This window comes from Pinus tabuliformis, chromosome X (genome assembly GCF_031772625.1).
Source record: "Pinus tabuliformis cultivar Carrire ecotype Pingquan chromosome X, CPIR1, whole genome shotgun sequence".
NCBI classification, from domain to species: Eukaryota; Viridiplantae; Streptophyta; class Pinopsida; order Pinales; family Pinaceae; genus Pinus; species Pinus tabuliformis.
In genome coordinates, this window is record NC_142308.1 from 318,998,802 (window position 1) to 319,019,025 (window position 20,224).

General features: G+C 36.8%; 1 protein-coding gene across 1 annotated transcript in view; it reads left to right on the forward strand.

The window, feature by feature from the left end:
- Window positions 1-18,682, forward strand: part of LOC149139724 (short-chain dehydrogenase reductase 2a-like) — a 124,180-nt gene extending 105,498 nt beyond the window's left edge. Inside the window, exons 2-3 of the mRNA XM_089450801.1 lie at window positions 12,336-12,988; window positions 18,481-18,682. Of these exons, the coding sequence (XP_089306927.1) occupies window positions 12,336-12,988; window positions 18,481-18,682 (855 nt within the window). The remainder of the gene's footprint in view (window positions 1-12,335; window positions 12,989-18,480) is intronic.
- The last annotated feature ends 1,542 nt before the right edge of the window (window positions 18,683-20,224 follow it).

Consider the following 20,224-nt stretch of genomic DNA (forward strand, 5'->3'; position numbering starts at 1 on the left):
TGTTTTCTACTACTCCCTTCAACTCATGACTGATGAAATCTTACTTGGTTGGTTCAAGGTCAAATAGATATTCATCTTTCGCTGGGCGTTTCAGGCTTCCTTCTTCCTGCTGGACCTTCAACTTCCTTCTGTCTTGCTAGACCTTCGGCTTCTCGGCCTTTCAACTTCTTCTTTTATTTTCTTGACCTTTTGACTTCCTCTGTTCCTTCAAGTTCATGAGTTGTGAACTATTACCTCTTATCTATGATAGATGCCCGAGATACGTTACCCATATGGAGATTCCATGTGCCACATCATTCCTTTAATCACAATCGCAACTTCCAGAGGTCTTTTACAAGTCATGTCCATAACATACTCTATCCTTTGACATCAAGCTCATCGATCCTCACATATCAACATAGTTAAAACCATATAATGGGTGGTCCCACCTGCCACATCATCAACTTAATCACAATCAATGGTTTACCATCGTTACATTTCTTCAAGACTTGCGATGTGCGAGAGATGCAATATTTCAATAATCTTCTTTTGATAACTCAATCGGGTCCACAACTTTATCACAAACGAAGGTTTTAACATGTCATCCATTTTGAACTTTTCGATTCAACAGATGCAATATTACATTAAGTTATGTCATAGGGGTGCAGTCGGGTCCACCATAAAATTGCAATCGCAGTTTTACTATGACATCCATTTATGAATTGTGATATGAAAGTTCTAATACAGCGAATGCGATATTACAATAGGGCATGTTATAATGGAGTAATCGGATCTATAATAAGATCGCGATTGGAGGTTTTAATGTGACAAGGCTTTAAAAACTTGCGGTATGGCTGATGGGATATTTCTTTAAGATGTATTATAATGGTGCAGCAGGTACACAATGTTATCTCAATCGACGATTTGTGGGACTTTGACTGGTACATGGATTCAAAAACAGCCTTAACCACTATAGTTGACCGTGATCTAAAGGTTGATTATGAGATTGATGGCTAAGATTGAGTGTGGGACTTCAGCCACGATCAAGGAAGTCTGTACTTTCGTACCCTCTCTCTTCTGATAGTTGTTTCTCCTGTGACTTCTCTTCACTCTTCCGATAGTTGTTTCTCTGTGGCTTGTCTTCCTGTGACCTCTGATAAGTTTGTTTATACTCCTCCATTGTTTCTTCGATATTACTGTTAACTCCTCCATTAACACTATTTATGCACCTCCACCGATGTGTTCCTCTTTGCTTCTCATGGTTTCCAATGACCTATTCCTCTTACTCTTTGGCTTCATGATGGTTTCCAATAAATTCTTCATCTTACTCTTTGGCTTCTTGCTCATGTTGCTTTACTGGATCTATTACGTCATTTGCTATTCAATTGCTGATCAATTGACCTCCTGCATAATTTGTTGTTCAATTCTTGTTCAGTTGTTGTTAAATTTTTGTTTAGTTGTTGTTCAATTGTTGTTGAATTGTTGTTTAATTGTTGTTCAATTGCTGTTCAATTGTGGTTCAATTGGCGCATCATTTTCTGTTCAATTGACCTCCTGTTGTTCAATCCACTTGGGTCCTCCATCTCATCATATCATCATATATCAAACTTTAAGCCTTATGATCAATGGGCATCAATGGAAAATCATGTATCAAAGAATTTTCCATCACAAACACTGGTATATTGAGATCAATGACAACCTAGATTAACAAATATTCATAGGTGGGCTAATTTTCTCTATTTTTTTTCAACAATAACAAAAAATTCACCAATTTTCATTTTTCCTAAAAATGTTTCATGCAAATTTTATATCATAAAATTATTTAACCTTAAAAAAAACCAAATTTTTATAGAGATTGTATAAAATCATTAGAAATTTGAATATTTTTACAAACATATCGCTAAACATTTTATAGTTTGCATGCTAGGGACTAGTAGCATTCGCCAAGGTTTCTAAAATTTAAGATAAATCTCCATCCTTCAAATTTTTCCTCAGTACCTTTTAAGCTACTTTTAAAAGTAACTAACCAATTATGCTTTAAAACTTGTAGAAATTTCAAGAGTGGTTGACAAACAAGTCTCGGTGAAAGCCTTAAAGGCCAACTCAATCTACAAACCCTGAATACTTGGAACAATGTCTCAAAGCTAATATTTCTTATACTAAGCAAAAGAACTATGGTTATGCCAAAATAGTCTCCATCTTGGGTTTCGTTATTCTCTTATTTCAAATTTGCTAATTTTGAGGTAATATTTTATATATTCTAATAACCAACCAATTGTCTTTGTAGTGGGGATTTCATGCATGAGTACTTAAGAGGGTACATATTTCATCCTTAATGCTCTGCATTTCATGCTTGATGCTCCATAGGTGTTGTTGAAACTTAAGAGCAAGAAAATTCTAGCATGGTTATATGGTAGCAATTGTGCACGATGTTTACTGATATTTGTGTGCTTGGTTGGGTAGAGTCATTGGAAAGATTAGGAATAGAGTTGTTGATGCAGTTGTTAGACCATGGACAATGAAATATGATTGTGTGCATGTCGAAACTCTTGCTACACAAAATGGCTCCATTTTTGTCGCAAATATGGGTTGAATGGATTCGTATACAAATCAGGCCAAGGCATTATAAGACATATTTTTCTCAATCTTTCAATACAAATTTAAATGGTCAATAGTTCATACAGTTAGATGGTATCATGTGAGATTGTGTAGAGGGAATTTGATAAGCCCACAAAGAAACAAATTAAATGACATTTGATGGACAACTTATGAGATTTCAAGTATACAAGAATCTATGAAAAGCATTTTTAGGCCATGTGGTGGCCAACATGTGGATCCCATCATTGATTCATAGTTTTAGAAAATTGATGTTGGGAGGAAAAGTAAGGAACATGCGGACTATCATTCATACTCATAGAGAATGAAGGAGATAGAGAGCTCTTATGAAGAAGAATGGAGAGCTTTCATAGTGATAAGGAGACATAAAACTAAGTTGAGAAGATTCCTTGGCTATTGTATCCAAGCCAAGACGAAGATCGACTAACACCTTTGAATATATTTTAATGTTTTGAGAGGGAAATAATCTCATGATTTGTAACTACTAGTAGCCCATGGAGGCATATATGTTTTTGAACCTTTAATTTAATATACTAGATAAATAATCTTTTACATTCTGGATCAAATTTAGATTGTTTTCTTTTGTCACGGTGGGATTGCATGTTTAAACCATGATTCACTTAGAAAATAGGAAATTTATTCCATTGGTAGAAGCTTGTTAGACAATCTTGTAGAAATAGAGGTTGTCAGAACTACTATAAAACCAAGTATAAATCAATATGGTTGCATCTCAAGCTTGTACATTTGGTTTCGACAAAATTCTGTCAGATGTGAGTTTAATTTTTTAATATGACAACAAGGCTTACCAATAGTTTGTCTCTATAGAAAATAATAAGTACTTCAAAGCCTTAACCTTCACTATGAAGATGTTGAGAATGGGAAGGTTGCAGTGGACTACTTCAAGCAAGGAAAAACATATGATCTTGTGTTAATGGAAAAAGAGATGCTTGTTATGGATGGGCATGAGCTATGCAAGTTCTAAATCTTTGGAACTTATAAGTTTGAAGTCTTGCTTTATTTTTCTTGTTAATTATCTCAACCATCTCAGTTTTCTAAAAGTTTGGTTTATTATTATCACTTAATTGACTGCTTTTATTTCAGGTAACAAGGCAATTGATATGTATTCTACAACATCTTGATCCTAGATATGGTATTGCTTTTGTTTCTCCAACACCGATAATGTATCTACAAATTATTCCAATGAGTTTAGGGTCAGCCTTTTCACAAGGCCAACAAATCTTAAAACTAACTGTTTTACAGAACATCTAGTTTAGAAATGCCCAATTCTAGGATCCCTTTTGTGATCCATCCTTATGGTTTCTCATAAAAGTAGAGAAAACTCCTTTTCTCCTATTGAGATTTCATCTTGTACATGGTTTTGAATAATATAGATGTTCATTTTTATTTAATAATAATATTATAATTAATAGTTAATGTTTAAGTCAAGGGTAAAATGGTTATAATTCTTTCCCCCTATGCAAGTTGAAATTCTAGTAAGTTGACATGTTTAAAAAACTTTTCTAAACTTGTAAAATTTATCATATTAATAAATAGTTAGGAGTGTTGAGGCAAATTAAATACCTATCATTTAATTGTCAACCCGGGGGTTTCGTAAAACATGCGAAGCATGAGTGCATTATATATGCTAGAAATTAACTTTCAGTTTAGATCAATCTAACTATGAAACCAAATAACGACAAACCAAATTCACCTATTCTAATTCAACACTCAATTCAAAAGAAATTATAGTACAATTATAGTACAGTACGCGGAATTGAAATCTTAATCTTTCAATCTTGCAGGAACTGAAAAGCACACCACTCTTTCAGAAATGAAAGCAAAAACAATCATTCTTAACCTCTCACACAGGAAAATATATGAAAGAAAATAAAAACAAATGTTCTTAACTTCCAGGTAGAAAGCAAATAAAAACAATCATTCTTAACCTCTCACACAGGAAAATATATGAAAGAAAATAAAAACAAATTCTCTTAACTTCCAGGTAGAAAGAAAATAAAAACAATCACTCTTAACCTCTCACACAGGAAAAGATATGAAAGCAAATAAAAACAAAAGCTCTTAACTTCTAGGTAGAAAGTAAATAAAGACAATCACTCTTAACCTCTCACACAGGAAAAGATATGAAAGAAATAAATATTAATCTATGAAAGTAATAAATCTTAATCTATGAAAAACAATAAATCTCACATATTGTAGGTGGCCAATCCAAAAGCATGAGAGATGGCAAGTTGAGAGGCTCCAAATGCAATAATAACCAAATCAAGGTGAACATCACTCATGAGCATGGTGCCAAATCCAACTTCTATATTCAAAACATGGGGATTTCCCCAACTTTACACATGCCTTTGAAAGGAGAAGGCTCTCCTATTTATACAAAAAAATAAGAGGCTACCTCATTAATGGAGGTCCATTATTCTCTCCTTAGATCCATAGAAAATCTTATAGAGTTACAACTTAAATAGGTAATGAAGAGACACATATCCTCTTTGACCTTTATCCAAATCTTCTTCCATATCTTGAAGAGAATTCGAATTTGAGCATTGGAGGCCACATAAGGATGCCTTGGAAGCTTCCAAATGACCTACACATGTCATGAAACTCAAGCCACTTTGAAGTATTATCAAGTATGTGTCATTTTTCTAAGTTTTAGCCATTTAATTCACATATAATACTAGAAATCATTAAGTTTTGGAAAACACAAATGGAACCCATATAATTATGAAAATGGAGGCTAATGAAAGATTATATGGCTATGGAGTTGTGACATGTGAGTGAAATGGTGGTGATAAAGGTGAAAGTGGATGATATTTTGAATACATTTTTGAGGCTCTACATACCCCACAACTGACATTATTGCATGTCCTCATGCAATCTACTGCATTGTTTAATCATGATATGCTTTTGAATGAGCCTGACTTATATCATATGTCCTTAAACTTTTTATTTGATATTGACAATTTTATTTCTTTTTGCAAAGTATTCTTTGTCATACATTGATTTGCAAAATGTTTGGTTGTTTCTTGTGTGACAATCAAATCTTAATTGGTATTGATTCTTATGTTTCAATACCTTTTTCCCTTTTGTTGCAGAAATATTCATTGAACATGTTTAAGAATGCATCTTTAAATAAGCCATGTAATATGCTCATCATTTAGACATTATTTGCAAATCACATAACTTTTGAACCACAAAACAATCGTAATTGATTAGGATAAGTATGTTAGGATGAAATGAAGTGATATCGATATGATAATAAATGGATGTCCCTTCCCCCCAACTAAAGGTGTTTACAATTTTTCAAATGAGAAAAGAAATTTGGTGAAGTATTTTCCAAAAATTATAACTTCAGTATTCAAGGAATTCCATGATTAAAAGCTAGAAAATAACATACCTTTACTTACCTAGGAAGTGGACAAACTGTGCATATGTAGAGAAGTTGTAGCTGTTGTTAGATCATGGAATAGAATGTACAATTCCGTCTTCTTCTTGGTTGCATAAATAATGGATGAGGTGGTGAAAGTTGATTCTTTATTTTTGTTGCTAAATCTTTTGTATCTGCTGCAAAATGCTGAAATGATATAGTCTTCACCTGCTACAAAACCCGATGGTATAATTCTAGTCATTCGAATGAATCTATTGTTGTCGAGCACGAAGATAAGTCATTGGATTACTGTCCATTGATGAATGTTGTTAACCAATGTGAGGCAAGCTCGCCATTAGTGTCAACAAGTGCCAAGGTACCTAAGTCCATCTTGCAAAGTGTGAATAGATGAATTGATGTCAAGCCACTTGCAAGATCCAATGATCAAGGGACATTGATGTATTCCCATGATTGTCGGTGAGAGAACTTGTCATTGATGTATACAAGCCTCAAGGTACTAATAAAGACTCTAGCCCTGAACCTAGATAATGTACTGATGTCGATAGGCCAAGACTTGTTAGAAGGGTGGGATTATGAATCTGCCATCATCTAACGCAAGTATGAAATGATGATTTTGGAAGGACTATAGATGAAAATTTGCATCAAGCGGGATTTATTTAATGAAAAGGAAAATGACAAGAGGGTAAACAAGTGAACGGAAATCAAAAGGAAAAATCAACATGTAAGTGAGTTGAATGTCTCTATGAATGGAAATTATAGAAAATGTGGAGGAAACATGCAACTGTTTGCAAGGAAAATGGTGATGGAAATGCTTAGCGAAAAATGCTTGAATAGATTGTGAGTTTGGAGAGGAAACAAGATGACATTTATGGATGATAGAAATGGATTTAATTGGTTCATGTTTCGTGAAATTGATCATAGAAAACCAATCATGCACAAATTTACCTCCTTCAATTCTTCGATTGTCCTAGAACCTGAAAATAAACATGGCACTAACATTGCAACAAACGTAAGTGTGTTCAAAGAGAAGTGATCAATTTATTTTTCATACATACAAACAATTTGCATAATTGACAGGTTCATGACATGTTTTCATTTCAAATGGTTAGTCCAATTTCATCATTATGATAATAAATCCAATTTCTAAAAGAAAACAATTTCCTCAATTTATGTTTGAATCATAGCATTTCATAAGGATAAAGAAATATTATTTGCGAATGCTGGATGATTCCCGCAAAATAATATTCAATCAAAAACTCATGAATCAATCCTATGGATAAATCACCTTGATAGTTCTTATTCTTTCCTGCATCATGCTTCAAAACAAAATCATTAGACAAAACCAATAAATTTTGATCATGATTTTCTGATTAGAATGCATTGTTGACAAGTAGATCATTGAGTTAAATAGATGGCTGCAAAATTGTTTCTCAGTTGTAGAATTGTGGTTTAGCTGTAGAATTGTGCAGTTTCTATAGCTAAAATCTTGAACAGACAATTAAGTACATAGAGCTATGCATTTTTATTATGAACAAATAACGAGTTTAATCTTCAAATTGATCAATACCTCTTTCAGAAAAATTAGCAGATAGATTTTTTAATTTAATTTAATTTAAAAAAAATTCTTGCTTCGACATGTGTGCTTGAGTGGACCATCACAACAACTTTTTCTCAATTTGCTCGAGTCACTAAATGAATTTCACATCAATTTTTTTATGACATTTTTCCATGGCAATTTTCTATGAAAAATAATAATAATAATAATAAAACACACAATCTAAAAATTAATGAAATATTTACAAAACTAAAAAGTAAAATAGATGTACACAAAAGTAAAACATATATAAAAGCTAAAATATACATACAAACAAACATAACAAAACTTATAAATGTACAAATGTTATAAAAACACTTCATTAAAAAAATAAAAAAATGATAAAAACAAATATTATACGAAACATACAAAAATTATACATATAAAACATTAAAACAATATTCCACTAACATCAAAATATACATATAGAAAAAAATTAATACAAAATTTTCCATGGTTGAAAATGAAAATTCAAAGGATGGAAAGTGAATATAACTGATATGAACTGATACGACGGTGTTTTGACTCAATAGCAGCACTGATGCGTGCTTTGACTCGGTAGCAGTAGCATATTCCGGAGCTAAGTGCTAGCACTGCACATAAAATTCGTAACCATTTTCTTTGCTGAAGTTGCCTTCCTTTCAACACCAAGACATCTTTCTCATGGACTGAATCAAACTTGATTTGTTTCCATGATTTGCAGGATCAAGACAGTAAGTAAAAACCGTTTTTTCCATGTAACCTGGAAAATAAGGCTCTAAAGAGCCTGGCACATCTCCCAGTTGATTACGAATTTTAAAAAATCACTCCTTGATAATATAATTAACCCCGTTCTGAGAAAAACCCACATTTTATTTTTCTGATGTTAGCTTTTATTTGGCCAGAAAACGTATTTCAAAAATAATGTTTTTTAGTTGTTACACATTTCCTCTGCAAGTATTGCACTTGGGCTTTCTGGGTTCGATTTGCTGTGTGGTGGCTCTCAAGGCTAGTTATGTATCTATCCTATAAGAAGATACTCATCTAGTGGGATACACATCTAATGGATTTCATCAGTGGACTAATTCTACTTCTTCCATAAGTGTGGATACAGACGATGTGACAAAAATACCCTTTACGGTGTTGGCCCCTGTGCAAGCCCTCAGAACATTTAGTGTTTTGTCAACTTCCGGCTAGATGACATCGTTCTACACAACAGTAATTTCAAGTTGATAAGTATTAATACTTAAATGCATATATGTGAACAACATCTTGTTTGGGAAAATTGAAGCAGCTAAGTTACTTACCTTGGGATCTTTAGGCACGAAGTTGATAGGACTAACCACATGAAAAAATTCATCAAAGCCATGAATGGAAGCCACAAAACTACTGTCCAGTAGATCCACAGTGAAGAGCATTATCAGCTTCTCCCTAGCTTCTGGTTCAACTGTTATTCTTCAAACATATTATGGTAGCTTTTATTCTAATTTCTCAAATTGTGAATTTTTCAATTTTAGGCAACTAAGGCTTCAGAGTGAATGTATTGGAACCTGAAAACGGGATTGTCAACAAGCAAGTGTCAAACCAAGATTTGGAGGAAAATGGCATTAAAGAACAGGACACAACGTTTTAAAGGTCACTACAAACCATAACCAATCAATCTGGCAAGTTGAATCTACCAAAGCAGTTGGATTAGAACAGAACCACCCTACCAATCTAATTCGACTCCTATTTGGTGTGAACGACCAGACTAGCTAGCTCTTATGATACAATTCAGAACTCATGCAAAGAATATTAGAATTTAGAACTGTTTTTGAGCTATGTTGCACAAACCGCAGCCTCTTTGAGCATGATTTTATCTTTTATTTTTTTATTATGATGGAATTTTGAATTTTGGATTCCAAGCTAACAATTGTTTTTTACTTTGCAGGTCACATGAGAGCTGGTTATCAATTTCTCAACTTGTCAATTCTCTCAAAAATAGAATTGATAATTTTTATTTAAAATTTACGTTTCCCTTATTCAAAAACATGAAGAATTTTTTTTATGTTATTTTTTTACTATTAAAAATCTAACATGAAATTTTATTTTTTAATTATTTAAAATAAAAAAATCAATCTTTTTATTGAAAATATTTATAATGTTAATGTAAAAAAATGGGAGAAAATAAATAAAAATCTAAATATTTTAAAGTCTAAAAAAAAAAAAATCCAATCAAGAACCTAAAAAATGTAATTAAGCTCGATTTTATTTCCTAATTTATCTACCTGAAATATATATATATATATATATATATATATATATATATATATATATATATATATATGAATGTTTCCAATGGAGCCATTTATGGATTAAACTTTCTAAAATGTTCTTATCCAAATTTGCGAAATGTCCCTGATTTTATATGAGGAAATGCGAAATCATTTTAACCTTTAGATTTACCACAAAGATCTCTTTCAAGATGAATGAATGTTGTGGCACAATAGCTTTTCGGTTCCATTCCTCAATGTAGTCCTTATGCTCCAAAGAATGTTTGATCTGCATTCTAGATCTTTTGTCCATAAATGGTTAATATCGATTTTTTTTTAAAATGACATGCATCTAAATGATTCATGCATCTACATGCTTTAATCATGCATCTAGAAAAAAAACTGGAAAAGAATATGAAATCTAGACTGAAAGCTAGTCCCTATGCACACTTCCCTGAAAACGGCACCAAAATTTTGAGGCAAATTAATTATCTATCATTTAATTGTCAACGTAGGGGTTTCGTAAAACTTGTGAAGCATGTGTGCATTATATATGCTAGAAATTAACTTTCAAATTACATCAATCTAACTATGAAACAAAATAACAACAAACCAAATTCACCTATTCTAATTCATCACTAAATTCAAAAGAAATTATAGTACAGCGCGCAGAATTGAAATCTTAAACTTTCAACTTGTAGGAACTGAAAAGCACACCACTCTTTCAGAAATGAAAGAAAAAACAATCATTTTTAACCTCTCACACAGAAAAAGATATGAAAGCAAATAAAAACAAATTCTCTTAACTTCTAGGTATAAAGAAAATAAAAACAATCACTCTTAACCTCTCACACAGGAAAATATATGAAAGGAAATAAAAACAAAAGCTCTTAACTTCTACGTAGAAAGCAAATAAAGACAATCACTCTTAACCTCTCACACAGAAAAGGATATGAAAAAAATAAATATTAATCTATGAAAGTAATAAATCTTAATTTAAGAAAAACAATAAATCTCACACATTGTAGGTGGCCAATCCAAAAGCATGATAGATGGCAGTTTGAGAGGCTCCAAATGCAAGCATAACCAATCAAGGTGAACATCACTCATGAGCCTAGCCCCAAATCCTCATTCTATATTCAAAACATGAGGATTTCCCCAACTTTACACTTGCCTTTGAAAGGAGAAGGCTCTTCTATTTGTACAAGAACATAAGAAGCTACCTCATTAATGGAGGTTCATTATTCTCTCCTTAGATCTCTATAAAATCTCATAGAGTTACAACTTAAATACGTAATGATGAGACACATATCTTCTTTAAGCTTTATCCAAATCTTCTTCCATATCTTGAAGAGAATTCGAATTTGAGCATTGGAGGCCACATAAGGGTGCCTTGGAAGCTTCCAAATGACCTACATATGTCATGAAACTCAAGCCACTTTTAAGTATTAGCAAGTATATGTCATTTTTCTAAGTTTTAGCCATTTAATTCACTTATAATACTAGAAATCATTAAGTTTTGGAAAACACAAATGGAACTCATATAATTATGAAAATGAGAGCTAATAAAAAATTATATGGCTATGGAGTTGTGACATATGAGTGAAATGGTCGGTGAAAGTGGATGATAATTTCAATACATTTTGGAGGCTCTACAAGGATACATAAACTATATATTACTCCAATCCGTATACCATGCCGTGAGTTGCGTCCTGTCATTTGGCCATGTCTAGCAACCATCACGTCCTTCAGTAATGAGATGAAGTTAGAATGTCTCTCTATGGACAATGTGGGTTTCGTGCGGAAGATGATATTAAAATTAAAATATCATATCTAAAAGTTGAAATCATTATTTTCTTTTTGAAAATAAAAGTGGAAAATTCAATCATTTTTGTCTTTTACTTAAAAAATTAATTAATAATCACAAGCCACTTTAACTTTTAATAAAAAAATAAGAATAACACATAACTTTATGAAGGACTTTTAGGTTTTTTTTTTGTTTTTAAATAAAGCCACTGTAATTTTTTATTATTTAAAAAACTATTTAATAAAATTGGGCAGCTAGACAGTTCTACTATCTCTGTGCTTTGTATTTATTTGTTTAATTGTATTGAAACTACACAAAATTAATATAGCTTATAAGTATACATTCATAGATGTGCATTCAACGACGCTGTTAATGCTTGGTCGCTTGTCCCTATCATTGATCTACTCATTTCTCTCCCTAGCCATTTCTAACGAAGAGCTTAGTGCAACGACTTCTTGTGTTGGCAATTTAAGCTTTAATGGACCACAACGACGATAATCACAGCATAGCAGGAATTCTCCTTTGGTTTTTGTTTGCAATCTTTTTGTTTCAGAATTCAATTCTTTGTGTTCTTTTTTGTTTCTTATATATCTTGCCGATTAATTCTGGGTAATGATCTTTGAATCTAGACTAGAAAGCAAGGTCACAATAATAATGGGTGAAGAATCAGGCATCAGAGAAGATATTGTTTGAATCTTCACAAAGAATGGAGCCAAAGTCATAATCGCGGACATTGCAGATGACGTCTGGGGAAATCTGGCAGAATTCGTTTCTCCTCCGGCAACTTACGTGCACTGCGATGTCAGCAAAGAGGAAGACATCAACGGCGCAGTGGATTTGACCATGGAGAAACACAGTAAACCCGATATCATGTATAACAACGCAGGAACTGTCGAATTCCTAGTGGTTGAAAGCGTGGTAGAGTACGAGATGCAACAATTCGATCGAGTAATGAAGGTAAACGTGAGAGGAGTGATGTTGGGCATGAACCACATGGCCCGCGTGATGATCCCACACATAACCTCCACTGCAAGCATTGCAAGTATTGTAGGAGGACTTTGTCCATACACATACAACACCTCGAAGCATGCAATCATAGTTCTGACTAAGAATAGAGCAGCCGAGCTGGGGAAATACGAGATTAGAGTCAACGTTGTCTCTCTTGCTGCACTGGCCACTACCCTTCTAAACAATTACCTGAAACAAGGAAATTCTTCGGTTGTTTCAGAAGAGTATAAGGCCATCGTGGAGGCATTGGCTAATAATGTTTCCAACATAGAGGGAGCGACTCTTAAAGCTGACGATATTGGGGAGGCTGGTCTATATTTGGCGAGCAATGAGGATAAATATGTTAGCAGGCATAACATATTTTTTTTTATTAAAAGAAAAATCATTTTTAAAATTGCTTTTACAAAAAATACAAATATTTTTATTTTATTTTATTTTGTAAGTTATAATAATATTAATAATAATGATTTACTAATAATAATTAGTAAATAATAGTTGATTAGTTAATTATTGTTAAACAATAATAATATGTTTTTAATTAAATATTATTAAATAATGATCTTCATATTAATATTAATTAGTTAAACAAAAATAATAATAATGAATTCATTTTTAGATAATAATAATTTAATTTTTGTGTCACATTGTTACGTTGAACTATGATTGACCATGGTTGACCATGGTTGATTTTCATAGTTAGACAATCTTTTTTACAAAGCGACATTTGAGCATGGTTGACCATGGTTGGCAATGATTCACCATGTTTGACCCAAAGGAATAACACACCGTTGGGATTAATACTAAAAACCAAAGAATTATAAACTTAAGGGAATAATATTAAACTCTAGGAATATGAACCCTTAGATCAAGAACCCCAATGCACTGATATTATAAACGAAAGGGAATAATAAACCCAAGGGATAAAAAATTTAAACCCAACGTATATAAACCCTAACATAAATATTATAAACCATAAAATAAACATGGTTGATTTCCATATAGAGACAATCCTTATCACAATTCAATGTTGGACCATGGTTGACCATGATTGATTTTCATGTTGAGACAATATTTGTCAGAACACGATGTTAGACAATGGTTGACCATGGTTGATTTCCATATCCATATCGTTTGACCATGGTTGAACATGGTTGGCTATGATTGACCATGCTTGACCATTATTAATATTATAAACCCAAGGGATTGAGAATTTAAACCCAGGGGAATAATAAACCCAAGGGATTAATACTAAAACCCCAAGGGATTATGAACCCGGGGGAATAATATTAAGCCCAAGTGATTAGTATTATAAACCCAACATATATTAACCCTAAGATAAATAATATAAACACTACAATAAACATGGTTGACCATGGCTCATTTTCACAATGAGACAATTCGTATCACAATGCCAAGTTGAACCATGGTTGATTTTCATATTGAGACAATCTTTGTCACAATGCAACGTTGGACCATGGTTGATCATGGTTTGATGTAGGAGTATCTAGCTCACCATGATCGGGTGAAGTCTCTACCTGTAACGCCTTGCATGTTTGTGCGAAGGCGCGTGCCCCTCCGATTGCGAAATACGACTAAGTGTCGATGTGCGGGCGCTCCAAAACAACGAGGCACAAGTATATGTGCGCGCGGATGTGAGAGGGCACTCGCCCACTTATAAGGCAGGCAGGCAGCTCGCCACACAACAAGCCGACCAAGGGGCAAGTTACATGTTGGGGCAAGCCGACGGTAGATGGCGCATTGGTTGGGCGATTTCATTGTAGATTGGAGGTCGGCCGCATGGAGGGCGACACCTCCATATGTGCGTATATAAACATGAAGGCGCACACTCATTTGACAACGAACTCCTCGCAGAGCATCTTCGCACAAGACTTGAGTGCGCACGAAGGTGTGAGGTAGTTTACCGCAGGTCGCACAAGTAGATGTGCCCGCCGAGCCGGGCGACGGTATTGTGTGGAACGGTGGTAGGGTGAACGGTGGTGCGCACGGGCGCCCACTCGCACGGTAAATACTTGGTTTAGGTTGAGGCTTGGGCATGGGTCGTGCACGGGTGCGCCCGCCCGCCCAAAGCTAGACTTGTATTGTTATTATTGTATTCGGTGGATGGTTGAGGCAGACCGCCATGCGCTCTTGCACGGGCGGGCGCCCACTTGTATTATTAACGCCGGTGGAGCGCGGCTCCCGGCCATTGTAAACTCTCATTATATAATAAAAGATCTCTTCTTTTATATTATTGTCGAGTTTTTATTATTCTTATCTTGTTGATGGTTTCCGCACATTAATAATATGAATTCATGTTTATTATGAATTGTTGAAGGCGTAGTTCGTAAAGTTAACTAACGGTGAATAAGTTATTAACTTAGGCGGTGCCGCACTCGCTCAATTAAACGAAAAAAAGAATTGGGGGCGTGACAGTTGGTATCAGAGCAAGTTCATGGGGTGTTGAAGCTGCTGAATGAAGTGAAGGTGAAAGGGTGAAGCTTGATAGAGTAGGGTTTCTCATGACAGGTGAAGCCGATGCAGATAAGGTTATGGAGAAATCATGGATGAACAGTATGGGTTTCGTGGACTTGATGGTTCATGGCAAGACCATTCAAGCTCTAGTGGACACAGGGTCCATTCATAACTTGATGACGACACGGTTGGAAAAAGAGGTTGGACTAATGATCTTCCCATCAAATATGGAAGTCAAGGCAGTGAAGTCTAGAGCTAAGGTGGCGGGTTTGGTACACGAAGTACCTGTGCAGATAAAAGACTGGAAAGGTCAGTTGGACTTCACGGTGATGGAGATGAACGACTTTGATATGATACTCGGACAGGATTTCTTGAAAGGCAACAAGGCCATTGTTGTCCCCTTCTGTGATGAGGTGGTGCTGGTTGGACAGTCACAAACTTGCACTTTGCCCACTCATAGGCAAAGGAGGGAAGTCAAGGTGTAGCATGTTTCGGCACTAAGTTTGCAGAAGGCTATGAAGGAGTCAGATATGGAGACATATGCGGTGATGTTCAAGGATGTCGAAGGTGATGGAGTGGGGACGCCTGTTCCAGCTAAGATATCTGATGTGCTTACCAAGTATGCGGATTTGATGCCTGATGAGCTTCCGAAGAAACTTCCACCAAGGCGTGCAGTGGACCACAGCATTGAGCTTGAGCCAGGAAAGCAACCCTCGGCTAAAGCACCTTATCGATTGTCAGGGCCTGAATTGGAGGAGTTGAAACGCCAGTTAAAGGAGTTAACTGAGGCAGGTTTCATTAGACCTTCAAGGTCCCCTTATGGAGCTCCAGTATTGTTCCAGCGGAAGAAGGATTCGAATGAGCTACGGATGTGCTGTGATTACCATGCATTGAACAAGCAAACAGTAAGGAACAGGTATCCTTTGCCATTGGCTACTGATTGCTTTGATAAGCTTGCGAAAGCCCGAGTGTTTTCCAAGCTGGACTTGAGGCATGGGTATTATCAGGTGCGGATAGCTGAAGGAGACGAGAAGAAGACCGCGATAGTAACAAGGTATGGTAGCTTTGAGTTCCTTGTTATGCCATTCGAGTTGTGTAATGCTCCTGCTACGTTTTGCACTTTGATGAACGATGTTCTACGACCATACTTGGATTCGTTCGTAGTAGTATACTTGGACGATATAGTGGTGTTCAGTGACAACATGGAGGATCATAAGAAGCACTTGGCAATGGTATTCGAGGCACTGAGGGCAAATCAGTTGTTCTTGAAGAAGTCTAAGTGTGTGTTTGCTCAGACCGAGATTTCGTTCCTTGGGCATATTGTTGGTCAAGGGTACATACGGATGGAGCCGAGCAGAGTGAAGGCAATCGAGGACTGGGTTGAACCGAAGAATGTCCATGAGATGAGGGTGTTTTTGGGCATGACCAACTACCAACGGAAGTTTGTAGAGGGGTACTCCAAGGTGACATCGGCACTGACAGACTTATTGAAGAAAGACAAGAGGTGGAGTTGGACGAACAAATGTCAAGAGGCATTTGATGACTTGAAGAAGAGGATGGTTACAGCACCGATACTGAAGTTTCCTGACTTCGAGAGACCGTTTGAGGTACACACTGATGCTTCAAATTTTTCCATAGGAGGGATTCTTATGCAGGATGGGCATCCGGTGTCGTATGAGAGTCAGAAGTTGCAGGATAGAGAACGAAGGTATCCGGTCCATGAGAAGGAGATGACTGCCATCATCCATTGTCTTCATGTGTGGAGGCATTACCTGATTGGGAAGCCGTTTGTTGTCAAGACGGACAACGTTGTAGCAAGTTATTTTGCATCACAACCGAAGTTTTCTGCAAAGCAAGCTCGTTGGCAGGACTTCTTCACAGAATTTGACATGACTATCGAGCATAGACTGGGAAGGCACAATGCGGTAGCAGATGCCCTTAGTAGGAAGGGACAACTTGCAACATTGGAGGGAGAAGACCGGGCAGCTAGGAGTAGGAGTCAGGTTCAAATGTCAAAAGAGATGCAGAATAAGATCAAGGAAAGTGTTGAAACTGATACTTTGGTGCAGAATATAGTGAAGCAGATAAAGGAAGGGAAGACACGAAAGTTCTTTCTACGAGACAGGTTCTTGTTCTTTGGAAACCGACTCTATGTTCCAAAGTCATCTGGGCTCAGGAGGCACCTTTTGAAGGAGTGCCACGATTCTCCATGGGCTGGCCACCCAGGGCAATGTCGTTCTTTGGCATTGTTGGAGAGAGGATTCTTTTGGGAGAAGATGCGGGAGGATGTGGAGGAGTATGTACATACGCGCATCATTTGTCAGTAGGACAAATCGGAGACTCAGAGGCAAGGAGGACTGTTGCAGCCTTTACCAATTCCAGAGAGGCCGTGGATGAGTGTCTCGATGGACTTCATCACACAGTTGCCACAGGTTCAGGGGTATAATGGGATTATGGTCGTGGCTGATCGTTTTTCTAAGTATGTTGTCTTTGTTCCTACAAAGGTACCTTGTGGAACCGAGCGGACTGCTGGGTTGTTCTTTAAGAACATAGTGAAGTATTGGGGAATGCCATTGAGCATTGTGTCGGATAGAGATCCGCGTTTTACAGGGAGATTTTGGACCACATTGTTCAAGCTAGTCGGGACGGAGTTGTTGATGAGTTCGAGTTACCATCCACAGACAGATGGGCAGACCGAGAGGATCAACGCATTGCTAGAGGACTACTTGCGACATTATGTGACGGCTGATCAGAAGAATTGGCCCGAACTCTTGGATATTGCTTAGTTTAGCTACAATATTCAAAAGAGTTCCGTGACGGGGTATAGGCCATTTGAGTTAGTGAATGGGCAGATGCCGGTTGCACCGCATACCGTAGTGATGGGAGGCTTCTTGAGAAGTCCTCATGCGAAGAGGTTCATGAAGGCTTGGGAGGAGACCTTGGAGTTAGCACGGTTACGCTTGCACGATGCTGCAAGGAGGATGAAAAAGTATGCTGATCGTGGAAGACGGGAGGCACACTTCAGTGTGGGAGATATGGTGTTTCTCAGGATTACCGGGGAGAAGTTTCAGCCAGCCAAGGGGACGACAAGCAAACTGACACGGAAGTATGAGGGACCATTCCAAGTAAAGAAGAGAGTGGGGGAAGTTGCTTACGAGTTGGAGCTTCCACGCCATATGCACATGAAGCACCCAGTTTTTCATGTGAGTTAGTTGAAGAGATGTAGACTTGATTCGGACCATCCGAAGAGAGTTGAACCGACGAGAGGACCAGCCGGGATTGTGGACAGACCAGGGCTAGAGTTGGAGAAGATTTTGAGTCTCAGAACTACAGGAGTTGGTTGCCACATGCGACGGGAATTTCTTTGCAGATGGAAAGATGCACCGGAGGAAGACAGCTGGGAAACGGAGGATTCACTTTGGAGATGGAAGAACAAGATCGAGAAGTATGACAGGAAATTGAGAAGAAGAGCAGGAATTGTCGGGATGACAATGATTTCCAGTGGGGGAGGATGTAACGCCTTGCAGGTTTGTGCGAAGGCGCGCGCCCCTCCCATTGCGAAATACGACTAAGTGTCGATGTGCGAGCGCTCCAAAACAACGAGGCACAAGTATATGTGCGCGCGGATGTGAGAGGGCGCTCACCCACTTATAAGGCGGGCAGGTAGCTCGCCACACAACAAGCCGACCAAGGGGCGAGTTACATGTTGGGGCAAGCCGATGGTAGATGGCGCATTGGTTGGGCGATTTCATTGTAGATTGGAGGTCGGCCGCATGGAGGGCGACACCTCCATATGTGCGTATATAAACATGAAGGTGCACGCTCATTTGACAATGAACTCCTCGTAGAGCATCTTCGCACAAGACTTGAGTGCGCACGAAGGTGTGAGGTAGTTTACGGCAGGTCGCACAAGTAGATGTGCCCGCCGAGCCGGGCAACGGTATTGTGTGGAACGGTGGTAGGGTGAATGGTGGTGCGCACGGGCGCCCACTCATACGGTAAATACTTGGTTTAGGTTGAGGCTTGGGCACGGGTCGTGCACAGGTGCGCCCGCTCGCCCAACACTAGACTTGTATTGTTATTATTGTATTCGGTGGATGGTTGAGGCAGATCGCCGTACGCTCTTGCACGGGCGGGCGCCCACTTGTATTATTAACGCTGGTGGAGCGCGGCTCCCGACCATTGTAAACTCTCATTATATAATAAAAGATCTCTTCTTTTATATTATTGTCAAGTTGTTATTATTCTTATATTGTTGATGGTTTCCGCACATTAATAATATGAATTCATGTTTATTGTGAATTGTTGAAGGCGTAGTTCGTAAAGTTAACTAACGATGAATAAGTTATTAACTTAGGCGGTGCCGCACCCGCTCAATTAAACGAAAAAAAGAATTGGGGGCGTGACACTACCAGTTTGGAAGGTTGTTTGAGTATTTGGATTGTTTTTTTTATGATTAGTTTGTCAAGTCATGAGATAGGATTTTATTTTATTTTACTTTTAGTTGCTATGTTAGTCAAAGTTAAATGGTCGATTAGGGTTGTTATGGTCCAAACAGTAATAAACGGTAGTTTAAAAATTGATCTGTCAACATAAGGAGGAAAAGAAAAAATTGTCTAAATAAAGATCTTGTCATGTCAACCGAACTGTAGTTACACAACCATATCATTTTTGTTCAACTGAAGGCAATGGCAGTTTCAATTAACTATAACCAAAAATGTATAAAAGCAACAATGTAAGACAAGAGAAAGGTTCGGCAATTTCATGGAAAATAAAAAAAAACAAAGACAGATCTTATTTCCAAATTGTCCATCTGTATCATTGCCTATTTACTGTAATACTGTATTTTTTTCATTTAACGTATTGTAAGAACAGTGCTAGAAAACAAAGACTGACCACTGTAAGGTCGTGTTTCATTGTGTTCCCAACAGAAAACAACATCGAATTCGTGCATATGTCCGAAAATAGAGCGAAGAACAAATGTATTGAACCATAGCCAGAACAATGCAACACAGCAAGTCAACCGAGAGGATAAAGAACTGGAAACAGAGTGCCGAAGAAAACAACCTATAAGCAGAGGTACTGTCGAACAACCCTTCATATTTTTCATACGT